The 23026-nt window shown below is 43.4% G+C and overlaps 1 protein-coding gene across 2 annotated transcripts; it reads left to right on the forward strand.

Annotated features, from left to right (window-relative positions):
* Positions 1-324: 324 nt before the first annotated feature.
* On the forward strand, positions 325-22721 carry tmem125a (transmembrane protein 125a). Of its 2 annotated transcripts, XM_086047657.1 has the most exons (3): positions 325-583; positions 21292-21428; positions 21544-22721. In XM_086047657.1, the coding sequence occupies exon 3, from the start codon at positions 21660-21662 to the stop codon at positions 22356-22358; it is 699 nt and encodes a 232-aa protein (XP_085903783.1). In that variant the 5' UTR covers positions 325-583; positions 21292-21428; positions 21544-21659; the 3' UTR covers positions 22359-22721. The 2 variants fall into 2 exon arrangements, with proteins under 2 accessions (XP_085903783.1, XP_085903782.1); XM_086047656.1 differs by lacking the exon at positions 325-583 and adding an exon at positions 16523-16543 and having other exon boundaries at positions 21292-22721.
* The last annotated feature ends 305 nt before the right edge of the window (positions 22722-23026 follow it).

The raw sequence follows: 23026 nt of genomic DNA on the forward strand, positions 1-23026 counted from the left end.
CGTCAAATAATCCGTAATGTGACTTCGCTTCTCAAATGTCAAAGTTGCTATTGTGAAATTTAAGTAAACAAGCTTTATAAAATAAATGCTGGAACAATATAAATGGTAAATGGGCTGTCAAGTTCCATTGTATCACGTTGTAATCAATTGCATTATCATATAACCATTAATGACTGGGAGCAAAGCATGCGGCGTAACTTGAGTATCACAGAGAGGTAGTGCAGTGGGATTCCGAGTCACAGGCTACTCATCAACACTGAGAACTCGCGTCGGTGCAGAGGTCGATCCACCGGCCGTGTCCCCTCCCACTCGCGTCCCGTGCCGCCTCGCCTCGCCTCGCACTGCCACTCCTGCAGCATGCAAGTCCGCCCGTTGCTGGTGCAGGCACGCAGAAGCAGGACAGAGAGCGGAGACAGAAATCGGAGCTTCTATTAGACTCAATCGGTGATCCACGGAGGCTCGGATGCATGCACCGACTGCTCTTGCCGCTTTACAACCGCAGACACACCTGGAATTCGGGTAGAAAGGACGCTCTGACCAGTGGCACAGCACGCGAGAACGACACGCCTCAGCTGAGTGCACAGTAAGAATGCCTATTAGGAACTCGGCAAAAGAGGAAGAAATGTTTTTTCCCCCTTTTGACAACTTATATGAAGTTTTATTTATTCATTTAAAAAAAAAATCATTAATAGCTCGTTCTCTTGGTTCCATATTTATCTGGAAATCTATGGTACAAATATGCATCTCAAATGTCTATTAATGGGGAAAACTGAACATAACATCGTTAATGTAGCCTATAAATTAGGTTGATCATTTACATTTCATAATATTTATCACAATTAATTGTTTTAATCTAAGAAGAGAATACCCCTCAAAAGTCTTTCTTAATTCTTTTTCACTTATATTATTGCTACATTATTGTTAATTTCTTGAGCCCTGTTGCCCAATTTGTTTTATATCAAAGATTTAAAACACGGTGACACTATCATAGACTAACCTTTGCACTTGTGGGATGGCCCGTAATTATCGTGCACAGATGAGTGAGTACATCCTCACATATTGTACATACACAGAGGTCAGTTTTACTGCATTATGGAAACTCTGAACAGGTCAATATTGTGCCCATGGCACGAACCCTTGTGCTACTTTGTTCATATAGATCTTATCTATGAACAAAGTTCAGTCATCTGAATTGTCTATGTCACTCTGCGAAAAAAAAGAACAACTTAAAAATCCTCCAAGATGTGGTCATAGACATGAAAGCAAGTCAGGCTGAAAACAACATGTGATAGTCGTCATTAGTGAGGAGCCTCGGGTGACCACAGAGCAAAGGGTTGAAGGAAAACAGTACTGGTGATTGAGTCTGAAGATGCCCGTGTGGAGCGGCTGGGCTTTTACTGGTGAGGAAGAGTTAGGTGTTTATGTTTGTGACATTGGTGACAGACACTGAGTGCAACAGAGACAAGGGCTGAATCTTAAATATCCCAAGGAGAGGTGTCGAGTTTCTCAGTTAGCAGATATACAAAGTCAGGTCATGGTGTTGTCACTTGAATCTGGACATACTTTGCGTACCCCTTCATGGCTGTAACTCTTGTCCACCTACAATATAAGCAAAATCATTTCTAGTCGGCCAATTCAGAGTTGGTGAAAATTACATAGCCAAATCATATCTCAGTAAGTTTGAAGGCGCTGTTAAGTCATTTTCATGATTTGTTTCTAAATGCATTAAGTATGTTGAAAACATGCCAGGCCTGCCTGACTACAATTTAGTACTCAACTGTCAAAAAATAACATTAAAGTCTTCCTGGGTCCAAACCACCACCTATATATTTATAATATAATACAATACGTTTCAATGATTATTTCATATTTTTGCATGTTAAGGTTTTTTGTTTTTTTTTGCGGTATTAAAAAATAACTGATAATCTTGTACAAACAATTCCATATGGAAGGATTTATTTAATCTGAACTACTCTGAACTACACGCCTGTCAATTTATACGTTTTCCCCGTATTTTATACGTTTTTTGATCATTTCAAATTGTGTACGCTGTGTAACAATTTTTGTACGGGGAAAAAAAAAATCTAAAACTCGTTTTTTGTTAGACCGATCTAGTCTTGCCCATTTCAGCTCTTACAGTCGATTGCGACTGTAAACTTCAGTCGACTTTCAGATTCTATATAGAAATGTCCGTTCCTTTTCCCCTACCTCTCCCGCTGAGCAATAAATACTGTGTAAGATTATATATAGATACGTTGTAAGATTATATACAGAAATGTACGGGCAAATGACAACTTTTGTAAGATTCAGCATAGCCCGGGGTTGACAGGTATGCAAATAAAACAGGTGCAGCGCAGCAAAAAGATCAATGATGATTAGGGATGCAACGATTCACTCAAGCCCCGATTCGATTCAATTTTCCGTTCCCGATTTTTTATTTAATTTTTTTTAAAGCGCTACCATGCTTGTCTCTGTGCGCTAGTGTGGTGCTGCAGCCATCCACAAACGCAATACGCAATGTTGTTTGGTGCAAGCGTGTCAAGTAGGGATGCCACAAACTATTATTTTGCTAGTCGACTAGTCACCAAGAGTAGTCGCGAATAGTCAACTAAACGGATCATATATAAATCGCGGCATAATCGCACCAGGCTCTTATATGACCATCGGTAGCTTACAGCTTTAAGTTTTTAAGGTATGCACAAAAGAATAACAAAGGCAATTACGATGAAAGTACATTCAACTTGTTTTATAATTTGCAGCTTGTACTAATATTCCTGACATGTTTATAAATGATGGAATAATTCAAATTGAAGGTGATACTGTGGCCTTAATTTCTTTAGCTGTAAATGTTTAGTGCATTTTAAAATACAACCAAAAACTATACACTATGCTGAGTTGCGCTGCTATGAAACTACCTATAAATACAAAAATTAAATACCGGTGCTTGTAAACATTCCACTTTTCTTGGGCACCACGCCTTTTTTTAGTATAGAAGAGAGTGAAATCATATGAGTAAACTTAGGTGAAAGCACTGTGCTAAATAAAACTAAACTAAACACTTGTATTGGTTTTTAATTTTGTTTTTATTTAACATTAATCCAAAACATTTTGTTTTGATTGTCTAATATGAATAGTTTGATCTACACATTCAAAATGTGGTATGCACCTGGAATGGTAAAAAACCTTTAAAGATTAGGAGGAACAAATTTTCTTTTGCACTTTAAATTAGTATATTCTAACGACCTAGTTTTATGTCTTTTATTGTTAGGTGTTGCCATTAAGGGTTTGTGGAAAATAGGTCATGTTGTGTTAACTTGGAGTGCTGAGATGTCCGAGTTCTTAAAGGCAACACTCAGTACATGGTCATAGTGACCGTGAGGCAGCACATATCCTCTCTTGCTGTTTGATGTCAACCGCGAGACCGCGGGTATACAAAAACTGAGTTTTGTTTTTTAATAAATGTGAGATTGCTGACTAATCCCTCCATAATCCGTAGTAGACGCTACAATATATTAGCGTACCACAAGAGGACATGCATGCGGTGTCCCATCAGACGCACACAAGAGTCTGTGTGTGCTAACTACAGCGAACTTCCATAAACAACTGTTCTAATGTGAGAAATGAAATCGTGCATCAGCCACAATGTGCTTCCTTTTTAGGTGCATGTTCATCACCGCCGTGCTGCTATGATAGGAAGACTTAAATACATCCATCCATTATCGATACCGCTTATCCTCACAAGGATCGCGGGGCGTGCTGGAGCCTATCCCAGCTGTCTTCAGGCAGTAGGCGGGGGACACCCTGAATTGGTTGCCAGCCAATCGCAGGGCACACAGAGACAAACATCCGCACTCACAATCACACCTAGGGGCAATTTAGAATGTCCAATTAACCTGCCATACATGTTTTTGGTATGTGGGAGGAAACCGGAGTACCCGGAGAAAACCCACACAGGCACGGGGAGAACATGCAAACTCCACACAGGGAGGCCGGAGCTGGGATCGAACCCATGACCTCTGAACTGTGAGGCGGACGTGCTAACCAGTCGACCACCGTGCCGCCCAAGAGTTAAATCGTTTTAAGTAATTTTGTGAAATGTGCCCGGAATTTCGCACTCTGTTTTATCGCTCATTCTGGTTGACACAATGTACAATATGTGGTTAATAGGCTAAGTACTCATTGGTGTGAACTTATTCCACTGGACTCCTCCACTCACCCGCAAAATACCAGGAATAGGTTGCACCTAAAAGGTAAATATAGGAAATTGAAAGGTACTCGTTTCAGTATATGTTATAAGGGTCCGCAAACATGGAATGAGCTAGAAAATGATATAAAACAATCGCCCACATTCCCCATATTTAAAAGAAATCTGAAGCACAAGCTACTGGAGAGCTATATATCTGTTGGTTTTGCAGCCTTATTCTTAGAGGGTTAACTCTTCTCATGTAGATGCACTGAGGTTACAAAGGTTATCACAATGTAAAGTGTACATGAACATGGTGTGCTCCAGTTGTCTTAGGACCACACCAGAAATTATGATTTGTATGTCCTTTTCCATATAAACTGTGAAGCGCTTACCTTGCACTGCAAACTTTTGTTAACCATATGTAAATGAACTTGAATATGGCAGAGCTGTAATAGATTGATAGGTGGTGGTGTGTTGGACCCCTGTTTAGAAGCTTTAAGCTTCAGAGGGAGTCCATTTTTCACAATGTAAAACAATATTGTGTTTCTGATTTAACGTTGTGGAAATAAATTTAAATGACTGAATGAATGGTTCTTTTTCCCCAAACAATGCCAAACAGAGCTAATTACACAATAGCGTCCCAGAACCTCAGTCTCTCATTGTCATGAGGCAAATTCACCGACAAGCTTCACCATGAAGCAGTGCAGCATTTGGACAGAAGTTTAAGGCCTAGATACACCAATCTAACGTTGGCCAACTGTGACCGACGCTTACCCCCTGTGGCGTTGGGCCGGCTGTCTGCACATCACGCTGGAAAAATACAGCGCAACGACACACAATGACACTGACCATTAAAATACCTTCTGCGCATGCATAAGATGTAATACCCTTCCATCGGCGGCAGTAGTCACTATTCCTCAAGCTATTGGCCGGTAGCGGATTATAAAAACGTAAACAATGCATTCAGCTATATTTTTCGCTCACGATGAACTCCCATGCAAAGTAAACCCTTACGTTCTTGACACGGTATCGTGAAATACTTACATTGTCAAACCTCACTCTTGTACTTGTAAAAAGATTAAGGCAGCAAAGTGCTCACTCTTTATCCGCATTTGTCACTTCCCGTTCGTGCGCTGATTTGCTAGCTAACAGCCAATCAGAGTGACCAAATGTCACGACTCACAACGGCGATTCAACAAGCTGAAACGCCCACCAGACGCTTCCTGACGGGGTCCGACGCTACACCAATCAGACGACAAGACAATTAAGACCTCCGACGTCGGATTGGTGTATCTAGGCCTTTATTTGTTGGCGAGACGCTTTATAGCAGGACTTGCTGTCCTCTTGTCCGATGCCAGCGATGGGAGCCGGTCGCCAAACAAACAACAGAGAGATTCTCTCTCATGATCGGTCCGTTATGTTACACGTTGTGATGACGTATAGTTTCACCCAGCTCGGCCAATTTATTTGTTGCCACGGAGGAAAGGATCTATCATGTGGCTTGTTGCTGCTGCGAAGCACACTAGCTTGTCAGCGGCGTGGGTGTTATGTGACGTATGTGTGCGTGAAGAATCTACACATGCATGTACCACCTTCGCCGTCACCTTCCAGATCGTTTTTTTGCAATACAATTAAATGCATCGCCTAGTCATCTAGGTCCCTTTGTTGTCGCAGGCACGAGATCCATTGTTGTCGCTGTCTTTTTGATCGTTGCTCGACAGTAAAAACGCTGACCAGAATTGGCCATAAAAGGCAGAGAAAATTCCACCATGCGGTCTCCTAGTCAGTGGCCGACTTGGAATGAAACTAACACTAACATTTTCAAAACAACGCGTTGGGTTGTGCGCGAGTATAAAGGCAAACTGCGCACAGCACTGCTGCAGTAATGTGCTCGCAGATGCCGCCCGCGGAAAGATAAAGAAGGCTGAAATGGGCAAACGAAAAAAATTGCCTCTGAACATTTCAAACGCGCTACTAGTTACCCAACTGCGCGTACTTACTTGTTTGTAAAGGTCGAGTTCATGCGCTTCTGGCGTCTTCACTTCTAAAACAACCGATGCGGCAGGACAGGAACAAATACTTAAGCAGGATAAAAATCAATATATACTCCCAAATTGCAGCATGTTAGAAAAATGATAAATACAAAATAATATATGCAATCCCCAAATTAATATAGAAAAATGAAAATATCAATTGGCAACTAAATCATATGTTTCACTTTCATTGGGAGCCGGAACGAACGCTGTGCACTGCGCAAGTTCGGTCTGCAAGGAGGGGAGAAGGAAAGGAAGGAGAAGAAGAATGAGACGAAGAAGAAGGAGCGCTGGCGTTTGACCGCGGGAAATTTGGAACCTGAATGCCGCAGCCATTTCGTTTGCGACATCGGAGTGGGAGAGCTTTTTCTTGGTAGAAGACGAGACTTACAAAGCCTAAAAAAAAGGTTTTGACATCGGGATCAAGTGGCCGACACTCCCCTCCGTGCAGACCGAACATGTGCAGTGCACAGCGTTCGTTCCCACCGAGGCTTCCAATGGAAGTAAGGGACGGAGGGACGAGGCCGGAAGGATACCCAGGTTGTGGACGGAGGACGGACCGGCAAAAAAGGGGCAAATGTCCAGCTCTGCAGATTACAACGGACGCTCAATTTTTAGTAAAATGCCCAGCTCTGCTTATTTTACATACTTGGCGATTTACTATTAATTTATATTATGTCAGGCTTGTTAACAGTACTTGTCTCTGGGCTTGTCAAATCCTTGACATGCTATTTTCACTTTACAAAGACTTGATTAAAGTGTACACACAATACCACCGCTGAACCCACGAGAGAAAGCTGAGGGGGGAAAAAATGCCAATTTAAAAAATAGCATTTTCCCCAGGAGAAAAACAGATGGGTACAGGCATTTTTAAATGTGATTTGATTAGCGTTTGAATTTTGCAGCTGTGCATGACCAAGTAAAGCGAGCAGCTGTCTGCAGGGTTTCACAACCACACCGCCAATGTGGGGAGCAAGGGGATTCAAACTCGTAGCCTTCTGTGCATCATTGAGTTAAGAGTCCTCACCCTATTTAAAACGGGAATTGTAGCTGATCAGTCAGAAGCAGAACTAGATATTGCTTTTGAGCTCAGCTGTTTCCTTTTGCTCAAACTGTAGCAAAATGCCCTGTTTCCACTAAACCAATCCAGTTTGGTGCGATTCAGTACATTTATTTTGTTGTTTTTCCACTGCCAAAATTTGCGTAGTTTATCACAATAACTGATTTGTACTGTTCAAAACCAGGGTCTCTCAACTATGAGACAGGTGTACTTAACCGCTGCTCACAATAAAAAATGTTAACTTAAATATCGTATATATTATATACATTTTTATATTAAATTAATAAACTATTGAGAAGGTATGTAATTTCATGTAAGGATTACTGTTTATGCCTTTTGTCTTCTTGTAATAAACAGAAGAACACACATGCATGAGGCCCACTATTGTTCTCTTTGATTTACTGTGTTTCTGCTTCTTTGTTCTTTGTTGTCATGGGTGGGTTACACTGTGTCACGTTGTTATGATGTCACACTATTTACATAGCTGATGTGGATATTGCAACAGAGACTGCAATAAGGTCTACTGCTCTGAACCTTTGTGGAATCGAGGCGATAGATGTTTGGAAGTTGGTGTGAAGATGAGCTGAGTTACACTAGAGGAAGTCAATCCAAAAATGTTCTTTACAAGAACATGTCCTACGTAGGCCCACTAGTCAAAACATGGCATTCTGATTAATATTGCGTTTTCAGTTTTCTGAGGCTGAGCCATCATTGATCATTATCTGAGCCCTGAGCCACTGTGATGTCATTTTCATTCGAGAGAAGTGACAAAATGGCCGCCCCTTGAGATGGCTAAAAAAGGATGGATTAACTCTTATTCCACAAACGCAATATTTATCAGAATGCTTGTTTCAACTAGTGGGCCCGCATAGAACATATTCTTGAAAAAATATGTTTGGGTTGACTTCCCCTTCAACTCACATTCCACAAACGCAATATTAATTTGAATGCCATGTTTAGACTAATGAAGGCACATAGAACATATTGCAAAGCATTTTTTGGGTAGACTTCCCCTTTAAAGGGGAAGCATAGGACATATTTTTGAAAAAAATATGTATGGGTTGACGTTCTCTTTGAGAAACACTGGACTTAGACAAGGCTACGCTACTGCTATGAGCGAAGAAGCAGAAGTTATAGAAGAAATAAGGACATGCCAATTTTTTTTAGGTGGCGGATCCCATTTGATTACTTTGATGTCAAAATGCCACAAAAAAAAACAATGTAAACACCGCAACACTGAAATGGCTGTAGCGCACAGTATAAGTGTTGTATGTGCGTGTCTAATACACCAAGGGTTTTGCGTCATGCTGAATTATCTTGAAGCACAGGCACACAGGTCTCTCCTTGCAACACCACCACTTCTAAGCAGACAGGAGAGATAAGAAGTTCGGGAGATAAAGAGCACTGCTGGTGTAACAGAAGGCGGCAGGAGTGAGGCCGAAGGAAGAATGAAAGGTGTGGAAGGCAGGAAAGATAAGCTCAGGAAACAAATGGAGATGGGTGTGTGTGGGTGGGTCTGTGTGTGTGTGTGTATGGATGTCTTGGGCTGATTGAGGTGATGCTGGGCCATAAACTGAAAAACGAGCTCATGCAGAAAAAGTGGAATTAAGCCGTTTTATAAGGGCCAGTATGCAGGGGCATGAAATAGGATGGATCTGAAAAGCCTCCACTGGTATTCAGAACGGACTTCACGTCTGGATCTAAACTCACAGCTGTTAAACGTGACATGGTCCTGATGCATGCTGATTGCACACCCCTGTCAGCATGGAGGAAAATATCATCTTTGCTAATTAGCCTCACTAACCTTGCCAACCATGCCACGCGGCTACTGTACGCGTTAACATAAAAAGCACATGTGGTTTGACCAGTCTCCATTTTTCTGGGAAGACTTTCTACACATTTATGGAGTGTGTCTGTGAGAATTTCTGCCTTTCTATGCTGAACTACACTGAAAATATCATGAACATGGATGAGAGGGGTCTGACACCCTCTCTGTTCTATTTCATCCAAAAGGTGTTTGAAGTGTATTAGTGTGGGCTCTCTGCTGGTGAGTCTAGTTCTTCGACGCCTAACTCATCCAAGCATGTATTTATGAACTGCTCTTGTACAAACTGTTCCCACAAAATTAAAAACATAGACTTGTCCAAAATGTATCATTAAAATGGAAGTCAACCCAAACATATTTTTTTCAAGAATATGTTCTATGCAGGCCCACTAGTTGAAACAAGGCATTCTCTTAAATATTGAGTTTGTGGAATAAGAGTTAATCCACCCGTTTTTAGCCATCTCTGGGAGCGGCCATTTTGTCACCTCTATTGACTGAAAATGACATCACAGTTGCTCAGGGCTCAGATAACGACAAATCACAGCTTGCCTGTTTTCTAAAGCTGAGACGTGATTGGTTGTTGCTTTTGGGTTCTCAACCACGCATACCCTTGACAATAGGCTTAGTAAGTCATGGTATCTGGCTATGTACATAGCAATGGCAATGTGTCAATAGCTAGTAGAGGGGTGGGGAGGTGAGTGGGTACCTGAGGAGATGGGACATTAAATTCTTCCTGAGTTGGCTTGACCACTGTTGCAGTATTGCACCTTGTGGCTGCCTCAGCTGTGCATTGACATTGTTGTTAAAAAAAATCTGTATCTAGTCTTTGCCAATTACATTGAAAACCCCAACAAGGACACTGAAGTTTCAGCATTGTCCTGAGTCTGGAGCTTCAAACATCCATTCCCCTTCTATGCCACACAAGCTTTCTCTCCACTCCCTGTGGCACTTGGCACCAATGCCCATCACATAGACAGATGGAGCCAACCCTGACCCCTCGCCTCGCCTGCAGGGACGCCAGCGAAGAGGGGACTGTGTGAGTGAGTAAAAAATGGGAGGGAGGAAAGGGAGAAAGGAACGGAGGAGTGTATTGCTTTGTCACCACGGCAAAACATTACCTGGTCTCCCGTGGACAACCCTTCAGCCCAACCCTTGGCCCTACGATAAAACATACACAGCAGGAGACTGTCCTCTATATATTTGCTCGATATCGTTTCCCTTTTTCGTTATTTGGCCATGTCTTGGATGTGAGTAGAGTATGTGAGCATTGACAGCAATTCTAAATTTAGAGAGACCATTTGAGTGAAGTATCACAAGATTGGCTCACATGCCAAAAAGATGTCTGTTCCCAAGGTGACCAAATAACTGTGTTCAGCTGCTTTACATGTCCAAGTAAAGCACAATATGTTTTTTCCTGGAAGAAGAGGGGAAATACAATTTCATTTTTTTCTGCGAATATATTAAACATTCTTCTTATTTCATTATATTGTTTTTGCTTGAACCACCCGCCCGAGAATCAGCAAATTAAATAAAATGTGTCTACTGTACTTTTCTTTCGTCCATCTGTATGTTGTTGCTACCATAACCTATTTTGCTGACCCATTATCTGATTAGCATATTGCCAAACAACCAAATTTGAAGGGGCAAAATATCTACAATAAAATGAGACCTAATGGCCAGTGGAATGAATTCAGGGCCAACATAACAGAGGGGGGAATACCCGAGTCCCAAAGCTTCCCAGGTAATTGGAGTGCAGTGTGGTGTTTTTTTTTTTTGTTTGGGCGTATTTATTTATTTATTTTTATCGCTCATGTGGTGACCTTATAAGGCTAAGCATTTCCAAGAGGCAGACAATAAGAAATACAGATTGAGATTTATGTTTGAGGTTGATGATTATCCTTTTAGTTTTTCATCCTAACTCTTAGGGCATTTGCATAACAAAGGACGTTTAAACTGTCAGCCGTCCTCTGTCATTTCATTCTCTGCTGCAAGCCTGAGTGTCCGACATAGGCTTACCATTCCCATCACTTCAAAGGGACCCATTTTGAATATCTGTCATTGTTACGGGTTCGTTTGTAAAACTTAATGGAAATGATGGCACAGTCGAAAAAAGAAAGTTGAGTGGTTTTTAATTACCCCAAAAGTTACCAACACGTGAAAAAGATATTTACAGTGATGACCAAAGTGTCAAAACAACAAAAATAAAGCACGCCAAAACACAAAAAAAAATATTTACAATTAAATTCCAAAGAAAACAATTTCAAAGGTTTGACAAATTCAACGTTAACTTGTTTTGCTTACGCTCTGCCCCAACGTCACTAAGCTCAACTGCCCCACAAATGGATGTGAAACCCCTTAAATATGCTTAGCCCCTCCTTCCGGGCAAACCATTTAAGAGCATACTGGGGATCAATAGTCCAGCTTCAATGTCAGTTAACTAACTAATTTAAAAAAAACTCACATAAATGATATCTGCAACATATATGAAAGTCTTCATGTCATATCGGTTACATTATTTAATTAGAATACAAAACATTATAACAACATGCTAAAAATGGTTCAGCCCATAGTCAGGTGACGTCCTCCTCCCCCACCAATCGCTATTTAAGGCACAATAAGGAACTGTCTTGGTTTGGTCCAGTGTCCAACCGAGGCGGCAGCATGCAGGTGAGTGTCTGACGTGTATGAGCGTGTGTCCGTGTGTGTGTGTGTCGAGCGAGTGTCGCGTGTGCACCCCCGACACCAGCCGTGAGGGTAAACAAAAGTCCAGGCAGCGGTGAAAGTCTTTCTAATGAGAATGACCGCAAGACTCCTGCACAGGTCGCGGGGAGCATTCTCAATGGAGCGTGGCTCCGTGGAACAAAACTGCTGATGCATGTTCATGTCAGCTGCAACCCCCAGCTAACAACAGCGCACCAGTGAGGGAGTAACGGGGATTAACGGCGCTCCTTCACATTATCCCCCTCCTCCACGAGGTTGGCGATATGCGGCAACCTTGACAGGTAATCTGCCACAACATTGGACCTGCCAGCACGATGTCGGTTCTGGAACCGTAACGGCTGAAGGGAGAGGTACCAACGGGTGAGACGACTGTTGTGGTCTTTCATAGAGCCAATCCACATCAGAGCGCGATGATCCGTCTCCGAGTAAAACTCTCTCCCCAGCAGATAGTACTTCAGGCTCTCCAGAGCCCATTTGATGGCAAGGCCCTCCTTCTCCACAGTGGAATACCTTGTCTCACGCGGCAGCAACTTGCGGTTCAGGTACAGCACAGGCTGTTCTTCCCCTTGGGCCAGGACAGCGCCCAGTCCTACCGCCGAGGCATCAGTCTGCACCAAAAACCACTGGCTGAAGTCAGGACTCCTTAGCACAGGCTCGCCTTGAGGGTTTGAAACGCAGTCTCACATACCTGAGTCCAGGCCACAGGATTCTTCTGGGCCTTCGCTGTCAGGGCTGTCAGAGGGGCGGCGATGGTAGCGAACTGTGGGACAAATCTCCTGTACTATCCGGCCAAGCCCAAGAAGGACCTCACCTCCTTCTTTGTACGAGGGCATGAGCAGCTGGATGGCCTCAACTTTGTCCACCTGTGGGCGAACCTCACCTCGCCCAATCTGGTAGCCCAGATATCCCGCCTCCTCTCTTGCCCACTGCAGTCCTCACACCCGTGCAGGACGTGGTCCATCAGCCTCTGGAAAGTGGCGGGTGCTCCATGGAGACCGAAAGGCATCACTTTGAATTGGAAGAGGCCAGCAGTGTCCGGAGTGCAGTGTAGGGCGGACTGGATGTATCCAGAGGTACCTGCCAGTAGCCCTTACAGAGGTCCAGGGTGGTGATGAACCTGGCCCGGCCGATCTTCTCCAGGAGATCATCAATGCGGGGCATCGGGTAGGCATCAAACTCAGACATTGCGTTGAGCTTTCGGAAGTCGATACAGATGCAGAGTGAGCTGTCCTTCTTTACCACGATGACCACCGGGCTGCACCATTCTGACTCCGATGGTTCAATCACCCCCAGGTGTTGCATCTCTTCCATCTCCTTCAGGAGCTTTTCCACCAGATGTTGTGGCACCCGGTAGGCCCTCTGGCGAATCGAACCCCTGTCCTTCAGGCGGATGACATGCTCAACAACAACAGGCTTCCTCGGGTTGGCTGCGAAAAGTTTGTGGACCCGCTGGAACACCTGGCTCAGCTGGGTGGACTGGACTGCAGAGAGATGGTGAAGAGCGGGCGCGACAGCCAGAGCAGACTGCTCTTCCCCATCGCTGTGCACCTCCGTCATCAGCAGCGATGCCACAGGAACTTGCACTGGAGCCTCCTTCCTCTCCTTCAGCAGGTTGACGTGGTAGGTCTGCTTTGTCTTCTTATCTGGGTGATCTCATATGTCACAGGGCCCATCTTTCTCAAGATGGTGTACGGGCCCTGCCACTTAGCAAGCAGCTTGCTGTTGGAAGATGGCAGGAGTGGCAGTACTTTCTGGCCGGGTTGGAATTCACGTTGTCTGGCCTACTGGTCCTACCACGACTTCTGGGCCCTCTGGGCCTCGCGTAAGTTGATCTCCTCCTCATCACGGTACTTTGCCAGTCAGTCCTTCATCTCCAACACAAACTGGACCACATTGCACTCACTGGTGCTTGCCGTGGGAGCCTCCCATGTCTTGAGCAGGAGGTCTAATGGGCCTTGGACCCCCCAGCCATACAGCAGCTCAAATGGGGAGAATCCCGTGGACGATTGGGGAACCTCTCAGTAAGCGAACAACAGGAAGGGCAGCCATTGGTCCCAGTCACGTCCGCTGTCAGCAACAACCATCTGCAGCATCTTTTTCAGAGTTTGATTGAAGCGCTACACCAAGCCGTCTGTCTAAGGGTGGTATGGTGTGGTCTTGATCGCTGAAATTCCCAGCTGTTGATGGAAGAGCTGTAGAAGTCTGGTTGTGAAGTTGGTCCTGTGGTATGTGATGATCTCATCAGGAATGCCAACTCTGGAAAACAGCTGAACAAGACAACGCAGCACAGCAGGTGCAGTGACAGTGCGCAAGGGAAATGCCTCAGGGTACCGGGTGGCATAATCACAGACCACTAAAATGTATTGGTGCCCTCCGCTACTACGCACTGGCGGTCCAACAATGTCCATGGCTATACGCCTAAATGGTGTGGAGATAACAAGCAGAGATTGGACATAGGCACGGTCTGACTGACGAACATGGCAGGTTTTCTGGCAAATTGAACAGGTTGTACAGAAAGTCTGAACATCAGGATACATGGAAGGCCAAAAGAACCTAGAAGATATGCACAAATAGGTTTTGTTGCGACCAAGATGACCTGCCCAAGGCAAGGTATGTGCCAGGTGCATGACCATTTGTCGACAGGAAACAGGAACTACCAGGCGCTTGACCCCATCAGCTACTGTATACAACACATTATCATCAATGATGAAACAGTCCTTCCCTTGTGCCATTTCCAGCCCGCCCAACACCTCTGCAAATAATGGTTTCAGAGTCAAATCCTCCCGTTGCAGGGTCCCAATATCCCCTTGCACCTCCCATATGTCTTTTGTATGTCCCTCCTTGCATTCTGGCTCACAGGATTTGAGACCTTTTTCAAAACGGCGCTGGCGGCGCGACTTCCTTGGGCCCTTTGTGCCCCCTTCAAACAAACTACTGTCCAAAGTCTGGAAAAAATCAAAATCAGTCTCATTGTCTTTACTCTGAACCCCGGCTCTGGCCTAGCTGCGAGTGATCACAGGATCCAAGAACCCTTTGTCACAGTCAATGGCTTTGGGTCCCGCCTTGCTGATAATACAAACAGATAAGCTCCTTACCCGGACTATGCTGGCGAGCCACAGGGCGGAGTTCTTCAGGCCGCTGAGTAGTGATCCTAGCAGCCGGTCTGGGCCAAGCCTGGCGACTGGAACGACTTTGGCGCAATGTGGTCCAGTTGAGCTTCCTCTCTGCGCATTTGAGTATTGCAGTGCCAGCTTTGCTGCAGCTAGCCCATCTGTCGGCTCATGCTCCTTCACCCAGGTGCGGATGTCCCCTGGGAAGACCCGTAAAAGCTGCTCCAAGACGAATTGGTCACCGACCTGCTCCTTGATGTGCTGCTCCGGACAAATCCATCGTCTGTAGATACCCTTTAACCGGTGGTAGGTCTCTGTGGGGTTTTCTCCGGGTGGAACTGTCATGGACCGGAATTGCTACCGGTATGTCTTTGGTGAGATGTCAAACTTGGTCAGAAGTGCAGCCTTCAGGTCTGAGTAAGAGTGAGCCCTCTCCTCATCCATTGCTGTGTATGCCTATAATGCCTTTCCGGTGAGAAGTGGCACCATGCGACACGCCCATGTGCTCCCTGGCCAACCCCATGTTCTAGCAATACGCTCAATGCGAAGAAGGCAATTTTCAATGTCCTCCCCAGCCAGATACTGTGGGATCTTTGGATCCCGAACGATTCTGCACTCTGGCTCAGTGGGTGAAATGTGGTGTGGTCGCGGAGCAGGAGTAGGCAGATCCAATCTAAGGCTCCTAGTCGACCCCTCAGCTGGAGATGTAAAATAGGACGGTACTGTGCCAGCTGCTACTGGCCTCTGTTCTTCCCTCGGCTGACCTAATTGTGGGACTGTCAAGGAAGCCCGAAGCCCTCTGAGTTCTGCTAAAAACCCTTCCTCTCTTTTCTGCTGTCCTGCCAGAAAAGTTCGCATGACAGCTCTCAGCTCCTCTTCTACACTTGAACCCCCCCAGAGCCGAATCAGAAGCACCACCTTCACCTTCTTCCCGCTTTTGTGAGCGTGTCCCCATACTGTTCACTGCACGACGACCCCGTCCTCGTCCTCGTCGACTGGCCATCCCACTCCTGACACCAAATGTCATGGGTTCGTTTGTAAAACTTAATGGAAATGATGGCACAGTCGAAAAAAGGAAGTTGAGTGGTTTTTAATTACCCCAAAAGTTCCCAACACGTGAAAAAGATATTTACAGTGATGGCCAAAGTGACAAAACAACAAAAATAAAGCAAACCAAAACAAAGAAAAAAATATTTACAATTAAATTCCAAAGAAAACAATTTCATAGGTTTGACAAATTCAACGTTAACCTGTTTTGCTTACACTCCCCCAATCTCACTAAACTCAACTGCCCCACAAATGGATGTGAACCCCCTTAAATATGCTTAGCGCCTCCCTCCGAGCAAACCATTTAAGAGCATACTGGATTTCTACAGTCCAGCTTCAATGTCAGTTAACTAACTAGTAAAAAAAAAAGATATCTGCAATATATATGAAAGTCATATCGGTTACATTATTTAATCAGAATACAAAACATTATAACAACATGCTAAAAATGGTTCAGCCCATAGTCAGGTGACGTCCTCCTTCGCCAACAATCACTATTTAATCCACAGTAAGAAACTGTCTTGGTTTGGTCCAGTGTCCAACCGAGGCGGCAGCATGCAGGTGAGTGTCTGACGTGTATGAGCGTGTGTCCGTGTGTGTGTGTCCGCGTGTGCGTGTGCGTGTGCGTGTGTGCGTGTGCATGTGCGTGCGCGTGCGTGTGTCGAGCGAGTGTAGAGAGAGTACCCCCGACACCAGCGGTGACGGTAAACAAAAGTTCAGGCAACGGTGAAAGTCTTTCTCATAAGAATGACCGCGAGATTCTTGCACGGGTCGCGGGGAGCAGTCTCAATGGAGCGTGGCTCTGTGGAACAAATCGGCTGATGCACGTTCCTGTCAGCTGCACCACCCAGCTAACGACAGCGCACCAGTGAGGGAGTAACGGGGTTTAACGGCGCTCCTTCACAGTCATGAATAGCATCAGTTTTAAATGAATTTATCCATGTTCAATTCTCGCTTTTCAATGAGTAACTTTTTCTTTCCCTGGTAGTTTCCCTCCATTAACTTTTTATTGACCTAACCTTAATGCTGCTTGTTTCATGTTGCTGCTTTCTCTTTTATAGCGGAATCTTCAATATAAAAAGAAAATAGTTACTAGGTTACTTGTTCATTTTTTAAGACAGTATGAAAAGCTGTGAGTTTTGAAGTCATAGAATTACGGTAATTCAATGACAACATGCTTTAGTTCTTATTGTTCCCACTTTTTCATTAATCTATCACGAGGACCCTCCTAGCATGTCATCGATTGTTATTTGTTTTTTGTTCCCACTCCCAATTACAACGGCCACAGGTTTGAGACCTCTAATAATCCCAATTTGGATTAGTATCATCTTTTACATGTGCCGACAGTAGATAACTGCCTCCTGCATACCCCTGAATTTGATCATTAAGCAATATACACAAGAATACACAAAAATACCAATAAAAATAAATAAATAAATACAATAATAAATCAAACATCTTCCCCAGAATTGAACTGGTTCTTCTTTGGCCCATGACCCAACCGTTTACAATATTTTGTGTCAATTAGTCTTTGCATTCTCCTGGTAATTCAGAGCACCAACTTTTTTCTTAGGTAATTAATACTGTAATACCAAAGGAATCAAGAAAATATTGAAGCGATCTTAAAAGCAGTGGTTGGGCATCAAGGCCAGCAAGCCCTTCTCTGCTGGCTTAAACACTTTCAGAAGCAGTGACTACATTTAATCCAAATTCTAAAATTTGTCCCATGAAATAGTATTAATTTATTCTCATCAGTGTATTGTCTTCATTTTATAGCACTTTTCTTGCCTTCAAAGCTCACAGATATTAGATTGTTTTGAACATTCAGATTTCAGTCTCTTTGAGATCTATTTTAGTGGCCTAAATCTGTGTGGACGCCGGTTAGACCGGGTGTTGGTAATTTTGATGACACGCAAGCCGGCGCATATAAAAAAGGGCAGTTTGTGATGTTGTGGCCGTGAACACAGCTGACTCTATCCGCCATTCCATTTAAATGTTCCGCACTCACCAAAAGTTGTGATTCACAAAACACATCTAGAGTGCTTTTCACACGTTATTACATTTAATAATCAGCATCGCTAATCACTATGATTCACTTTACTTTTCTGCCATGTTATTAGATAAATGTTGATTCCCAATCCGAACCGATGTACATGCTACAATACAATTGCACATATATATATATATATATATATACATATATATATATATATATATATATATATATATATATATATATATATATATATGTATATTACATTTAAATGCTTCAACGAACCGCATGTCGCTAATAAAGAGCCCACCTCACTGCTGTAATTACCTTACTTGTCACTTCACACAATTTGTATGCGCAACTCCCTATGTCACTGCTATTGTGGTACAATGGGAACAGTGCAGACATTCATAAACAATGTGAACGTAAATCTATATCCAAATCAGAGAATCTTTTTTTTTTTTTTTTTAATCAACTGTTACCGCTAAACATAATCTCCGTTCTCAATGTGTAGTTATGTTTGTATAGATAAGGGTGTTGAGTTTTGGTTTTGCTGAATTGTGTTTTCCTTCACAGAATGAGAGGACAAGTGTAACTCTTGTTAGCTTTTGCTGGGACGTGTGAGCTTGTGCCACGCACAGCTGACTTTGATAGAATTGAAGCCGCTGCCAGGTTTTCAAAGACGAGCTGGTGACCTTGCCATAACCTTGAGGATTATTGTTAGTATGTGTGCATGCTGTATCGATTTACATATGGTTGCGTGATGGGCTCTCTGATGAGGTTTGAAACTGTGGGAAAGAGCATCACAGAGAACCAGAAACTGTTGGAAAAATGCTGTCACGAAAACCAGAAACTGTTGGAAAAATGCTGTCACGAAACAAAATGCCGTAATGTGGGTCAAGCCATCAGAGGTTTTTTTTTAGAATTTTAGCAATCCTCAAACACAGGTCGATGCAATTATACCACCTGGTGGTTGCGAGTTGCGGAGGGATGTTCACTATGTTAGAACCGCTTAGCCTCACCTTCGAGAAAATGTTTTTACATGCTAATCAACCATTAAGCATTATCTTTTTTCTTGAACCATTGTTCTGCAATTATGTGTGAATTCTCAATTAATTAATTAATACAGCACAGTATTTTAACCAACCCTAACCCTTTTTTATGCATTTATTTTTAATAGCATTCAACCTTTATACCTACTAAGATGCCCTAGCAGTTGGTTGTCTGGTTAGACCAATTTATGACCAGGAAAATTTCACTCGCCAACCAACAGAAATCCAATATGACACCACCATGGTGGAACATACTCCAGCTGTAAAATGTCAATATATCCATCCATCCATTATCCAAACCGCTTATCCTCACAAGGGTCACTGGCGTGCTGGAGCCTATCCCAGCTGGGGCAGTAGACGCCCTGACCTGGTTGCCAACCAGTCACACTCACAGTCATACCTAAGGACAATTTAGAGTGTTCAATTAACCTACCATGCATGATTTTGGTATGTGGGAGGAAACCGAAGTACCCATAGAAAACCCACGCAGGTACGGAGAGAACATGCAAACTCCACACAGGAAGGCTAGGGCCGATATATATGATGTACAATTATCTATATTTATTGGTCCGGTTGGTAGATGCACAACAATCTGCATTTATTACAATTTGTTCTGCATGTAAAAAGGTGTGCACCTTTATCAGCTTTTGGTCAATTTTGGTCAAACGCAACAAAGTGAACTAATCTACCTAAGAAAATTAGGTATTATTTATTGTTTTCAACATAATCAATAACAAAATATATATTGTGCCTGTTTTGATAAGAGCTTTGCGGTGATTGCGTGATATCATTGCATTGCACCATGATCTATGCTGCGATTCTTCAAAGTGTGGTACAGGCACCAATAGTGGTACAAGGTCTCCCTCTAGTGTTATGCAAAAGGGATCACTACCCAAGTACGGTTCAGCTGTATTTAACTTTTTTTTTTTTTAATAATAAATGTACAATGTACTGCTTAGTTGGGCTGGGACGATACACTTTTGTCCCAATCCCATACGATCCCGATACTTGGGTTGCGATCTGATACGTATTTGCGACACTTAAATATTGTAATATGTATTTTAAAAATTAGGCATATGTTCCCAAAGTTTTAACTTAAGTGCCATCCATCCATTATCATTTGACATTTATTCAAGTGTCACAATTGAAAAGGGCATAAACTTGTTCCTGATACACAGGAGTGCAATAAACAAAACTCCATTCACAAAGCTCAAATATAAGGACCTCAAATGTTCCAAAAGTATGTTTTAGAATGTGCAAAACATAATATAACATAAGGTATCGAAAGTATCGATACTTCACCAACGTATGGATACTTGGTATTGGCATAAAAAGTATCACAATACATCGCTATATGATATTTTTTACCCAGCCCTACTGCTTAGGAATAAATCCTCTGTCTCTTGTTTTCATGAACACTTGGTTTTTCTGCACTACTGTATTGTTCTGTGATATGTTGTTCATGATGGTGGTACTTGGAGAACGAAGTACTTTTTTTTAGGTGGGACTTGGGTTAAAAAGTATAAGAGACACTTATCCAGTGTTTGGATGTTAAGAATGAACAAAACTGCCTTTCCCCCATTTCTTAGACATTGTTTCTGAATGCTTTGACAACTGCACCTTAGGCACATTTACATGAAAACATTACAAACAACAGAATTGAATTGACTAAAATTTACATGGGTAAACTGTGGGACTCATTCTACATACGGTAATTTATAAACATCTGAATTGAAGATGTGGTTTAATATGCATGCACTTTTTTGTTTGGTCAAATCTACAGGAAATGAATCTAAATCGGCATGATGGAATCTTGTGTGTGTGTATGTACATTGTTCATGCTGTCAGATGATTTTGCAGCTGTCTCTGTAACAAACATCCATTAGCATAAAGATAATGAGAACAAAAATTGTGTTTTTAAACAGCCAAAACAGAATGTTTGGATGTAAATACAAAGTAACTGTGTGTGCATTCCAAGTAATTTGGTGCATTTTTAATGTCAGAAAAGTGTAGTGCCAAATTACTGTACTGTATATGGTACTGACTTTCTAGTGCGCCTGCAACCAAAACTCGACATGACTGAAGCAAAGTGAAAATGTCAGCCTCTAGAAGTCAATGCAAATACATTTGATTGTTTGTGAGTGACTCTTCAATACAGTTTACACAGATGAGCTCATTTCTCAGGGCTTTGTTCAGAAGACCTTCAATGCTTCGAACAAACGGTTAGGTTAAAATGTATAAAATGAGTCTGTCTTTTCTTCCAGGTGACGTCTGCTGCCAGTTGCTAATTTCTATTCCTTCAAGCACGAAGGGTAATGTGGATCCAATCTTTGCGCCAGTTTGGACGAAGGGACCTGAAATGACTGAAAAGGTCTGCTGTGGATAAAACAATCAAACACAGGCAAGTTCTTTTATACATCCGCAACATAGCATCCGATTGCCATGGTAAAGCCTCTCAAGTGACCTGGGAGACCTCCAGGTTAACACCCTAAGGGTTCAAACCCCTGCACTTGCAGCTCCCAACAGCGCTAGCTGTCAGTGAAGGTGACTCGGCTTGAAAGGATTCTCAAGTGGATTCTTTTTCCTCTGCGGTGGTGGCGGCCTTATTCATCAGGCTGGGAGTGGCAGCAGAATGCCTGAACTGGACGATATTCCCCCCCTGAGGGGACCTAGAGGCCCTGAAATGGGCCTCCATGGTCCCGCCGACCCAATTCAGATTCAGCACGGCATCCTGGAGGAACAAGTGGAGCTGTGGTGGTTCAGAGAACCCGGGAAGTCTCTGCTGTGCTATTCCATCGCTGTGTTTCTAATCGTGGGCTGCGGGCTCGGCGGCGTTGGCCTCCTCTCCACCACCACCAGCGTTTCAAGCGAATGGCGGCTGGGTGCTGGTACGGCCCTCTGCCTGCTCGCCTTGGGAGTTTTGCTCAAACAGCTGCTCAGCTCGGCCGTGCAGGACATGAATTGCATTCGAAGCCGACAGCAGATTGACATGCTAAAAAGTGGAGGATTATCGGATTTTCTTGTGGTTTTGATCGCTGGGATGTCCCTGCTCATTTGTGGAGGGGTTCTACTGCATCTGGCGCTGGTGAACCATATGCCCAAACCTGGCCAAGCACTTAATGATATGTACATATCTGGTGTGGTGTTGCTGACTGTTGGAGGGGCTGCAGTTCTGGGTGTTGGAATTTACTCTCTAGTGGTCATCCTGCTTGAGAGGACACGGCATGGACGAAGGTTTGTGGACAGGATTTTGAACATCTTCACCATCTCTGGACACATGGACCACCGGGCTCGTAGAGAGACTACCTCCAGTCTGGCTAATCTCATATGAAATTAAAAAGCATGCTCGCCGCCTCTTTTGGGCTGCTGCTCTGCCCTATTTCTGTACATTAAACTGACTTTTCCTGGTGACAAAATAATGGCGTGAAGATGACACATCTTTTACAAAGTGACATGTTGCTCAATTTCTGTCAGCTGCATAGCCAAACTTTAGCAAAAACAATGACATATACATAGAACAAAAGTGAATGAAAAGCTAAAAGACTAAGACGCTGAGTATCACACTGTAGTTTCAGCATATGTAACAACTACAAAGCAGTGTAATGCTGCCTTAATGAGGAAATCAACGCAAACATATTTTTTTCAAGAAAATATTCCCAGCAGGCCCACTAGTTGAAACACGGCATTCTGATTAATAGTGCGTTTGTGCAATATGAGTTAAGCGGCAAAATTCTGCCATTTTTAGCCATCTCAGAGGGCGGCCTTTTTGTCCTTTCTTTCGACTGAAAATGACATCACAACTACCCAGGGCTCAGGAAACGATCAATCACAGCTTGACTGTTTTCTAAAGCTGAGCCGTGATTGGTCGTTCCCTGAGCCCTGGGTAGTTGTGATGTCATTTTCAGTCGACAGAAATGACAAAATGGCCGCCCCCGCAGATGGCTAAAAACGAGTGGATTAACTCTTATTCCACAAACGCAATATTTATCAGAATGCCTT

Source organism: Filicampus tigris, chromosome 12 (genome assembly GCF_054856515.1).
Source record: "Filicampus tigris isolate MCC_2025a chromosome 12, RoL_Ftig_1.0, whole genome shotgun sequence".
Lineage (NCBI taxonomy): Eukaryota > Metazoa > Chordata > Actinopteri > Syngnathiformes > Syngnathidae > Filicampus > Filicampus tigris.

Coding starts and splice junctions, on each gene's coding strand:
- tmem125a (XM_086047657.1), top strand. CDS start 21,660: ATGCCTGAACTGGACGATATTCCCCCCCTGAGGGGACCTAGAGGCCCT.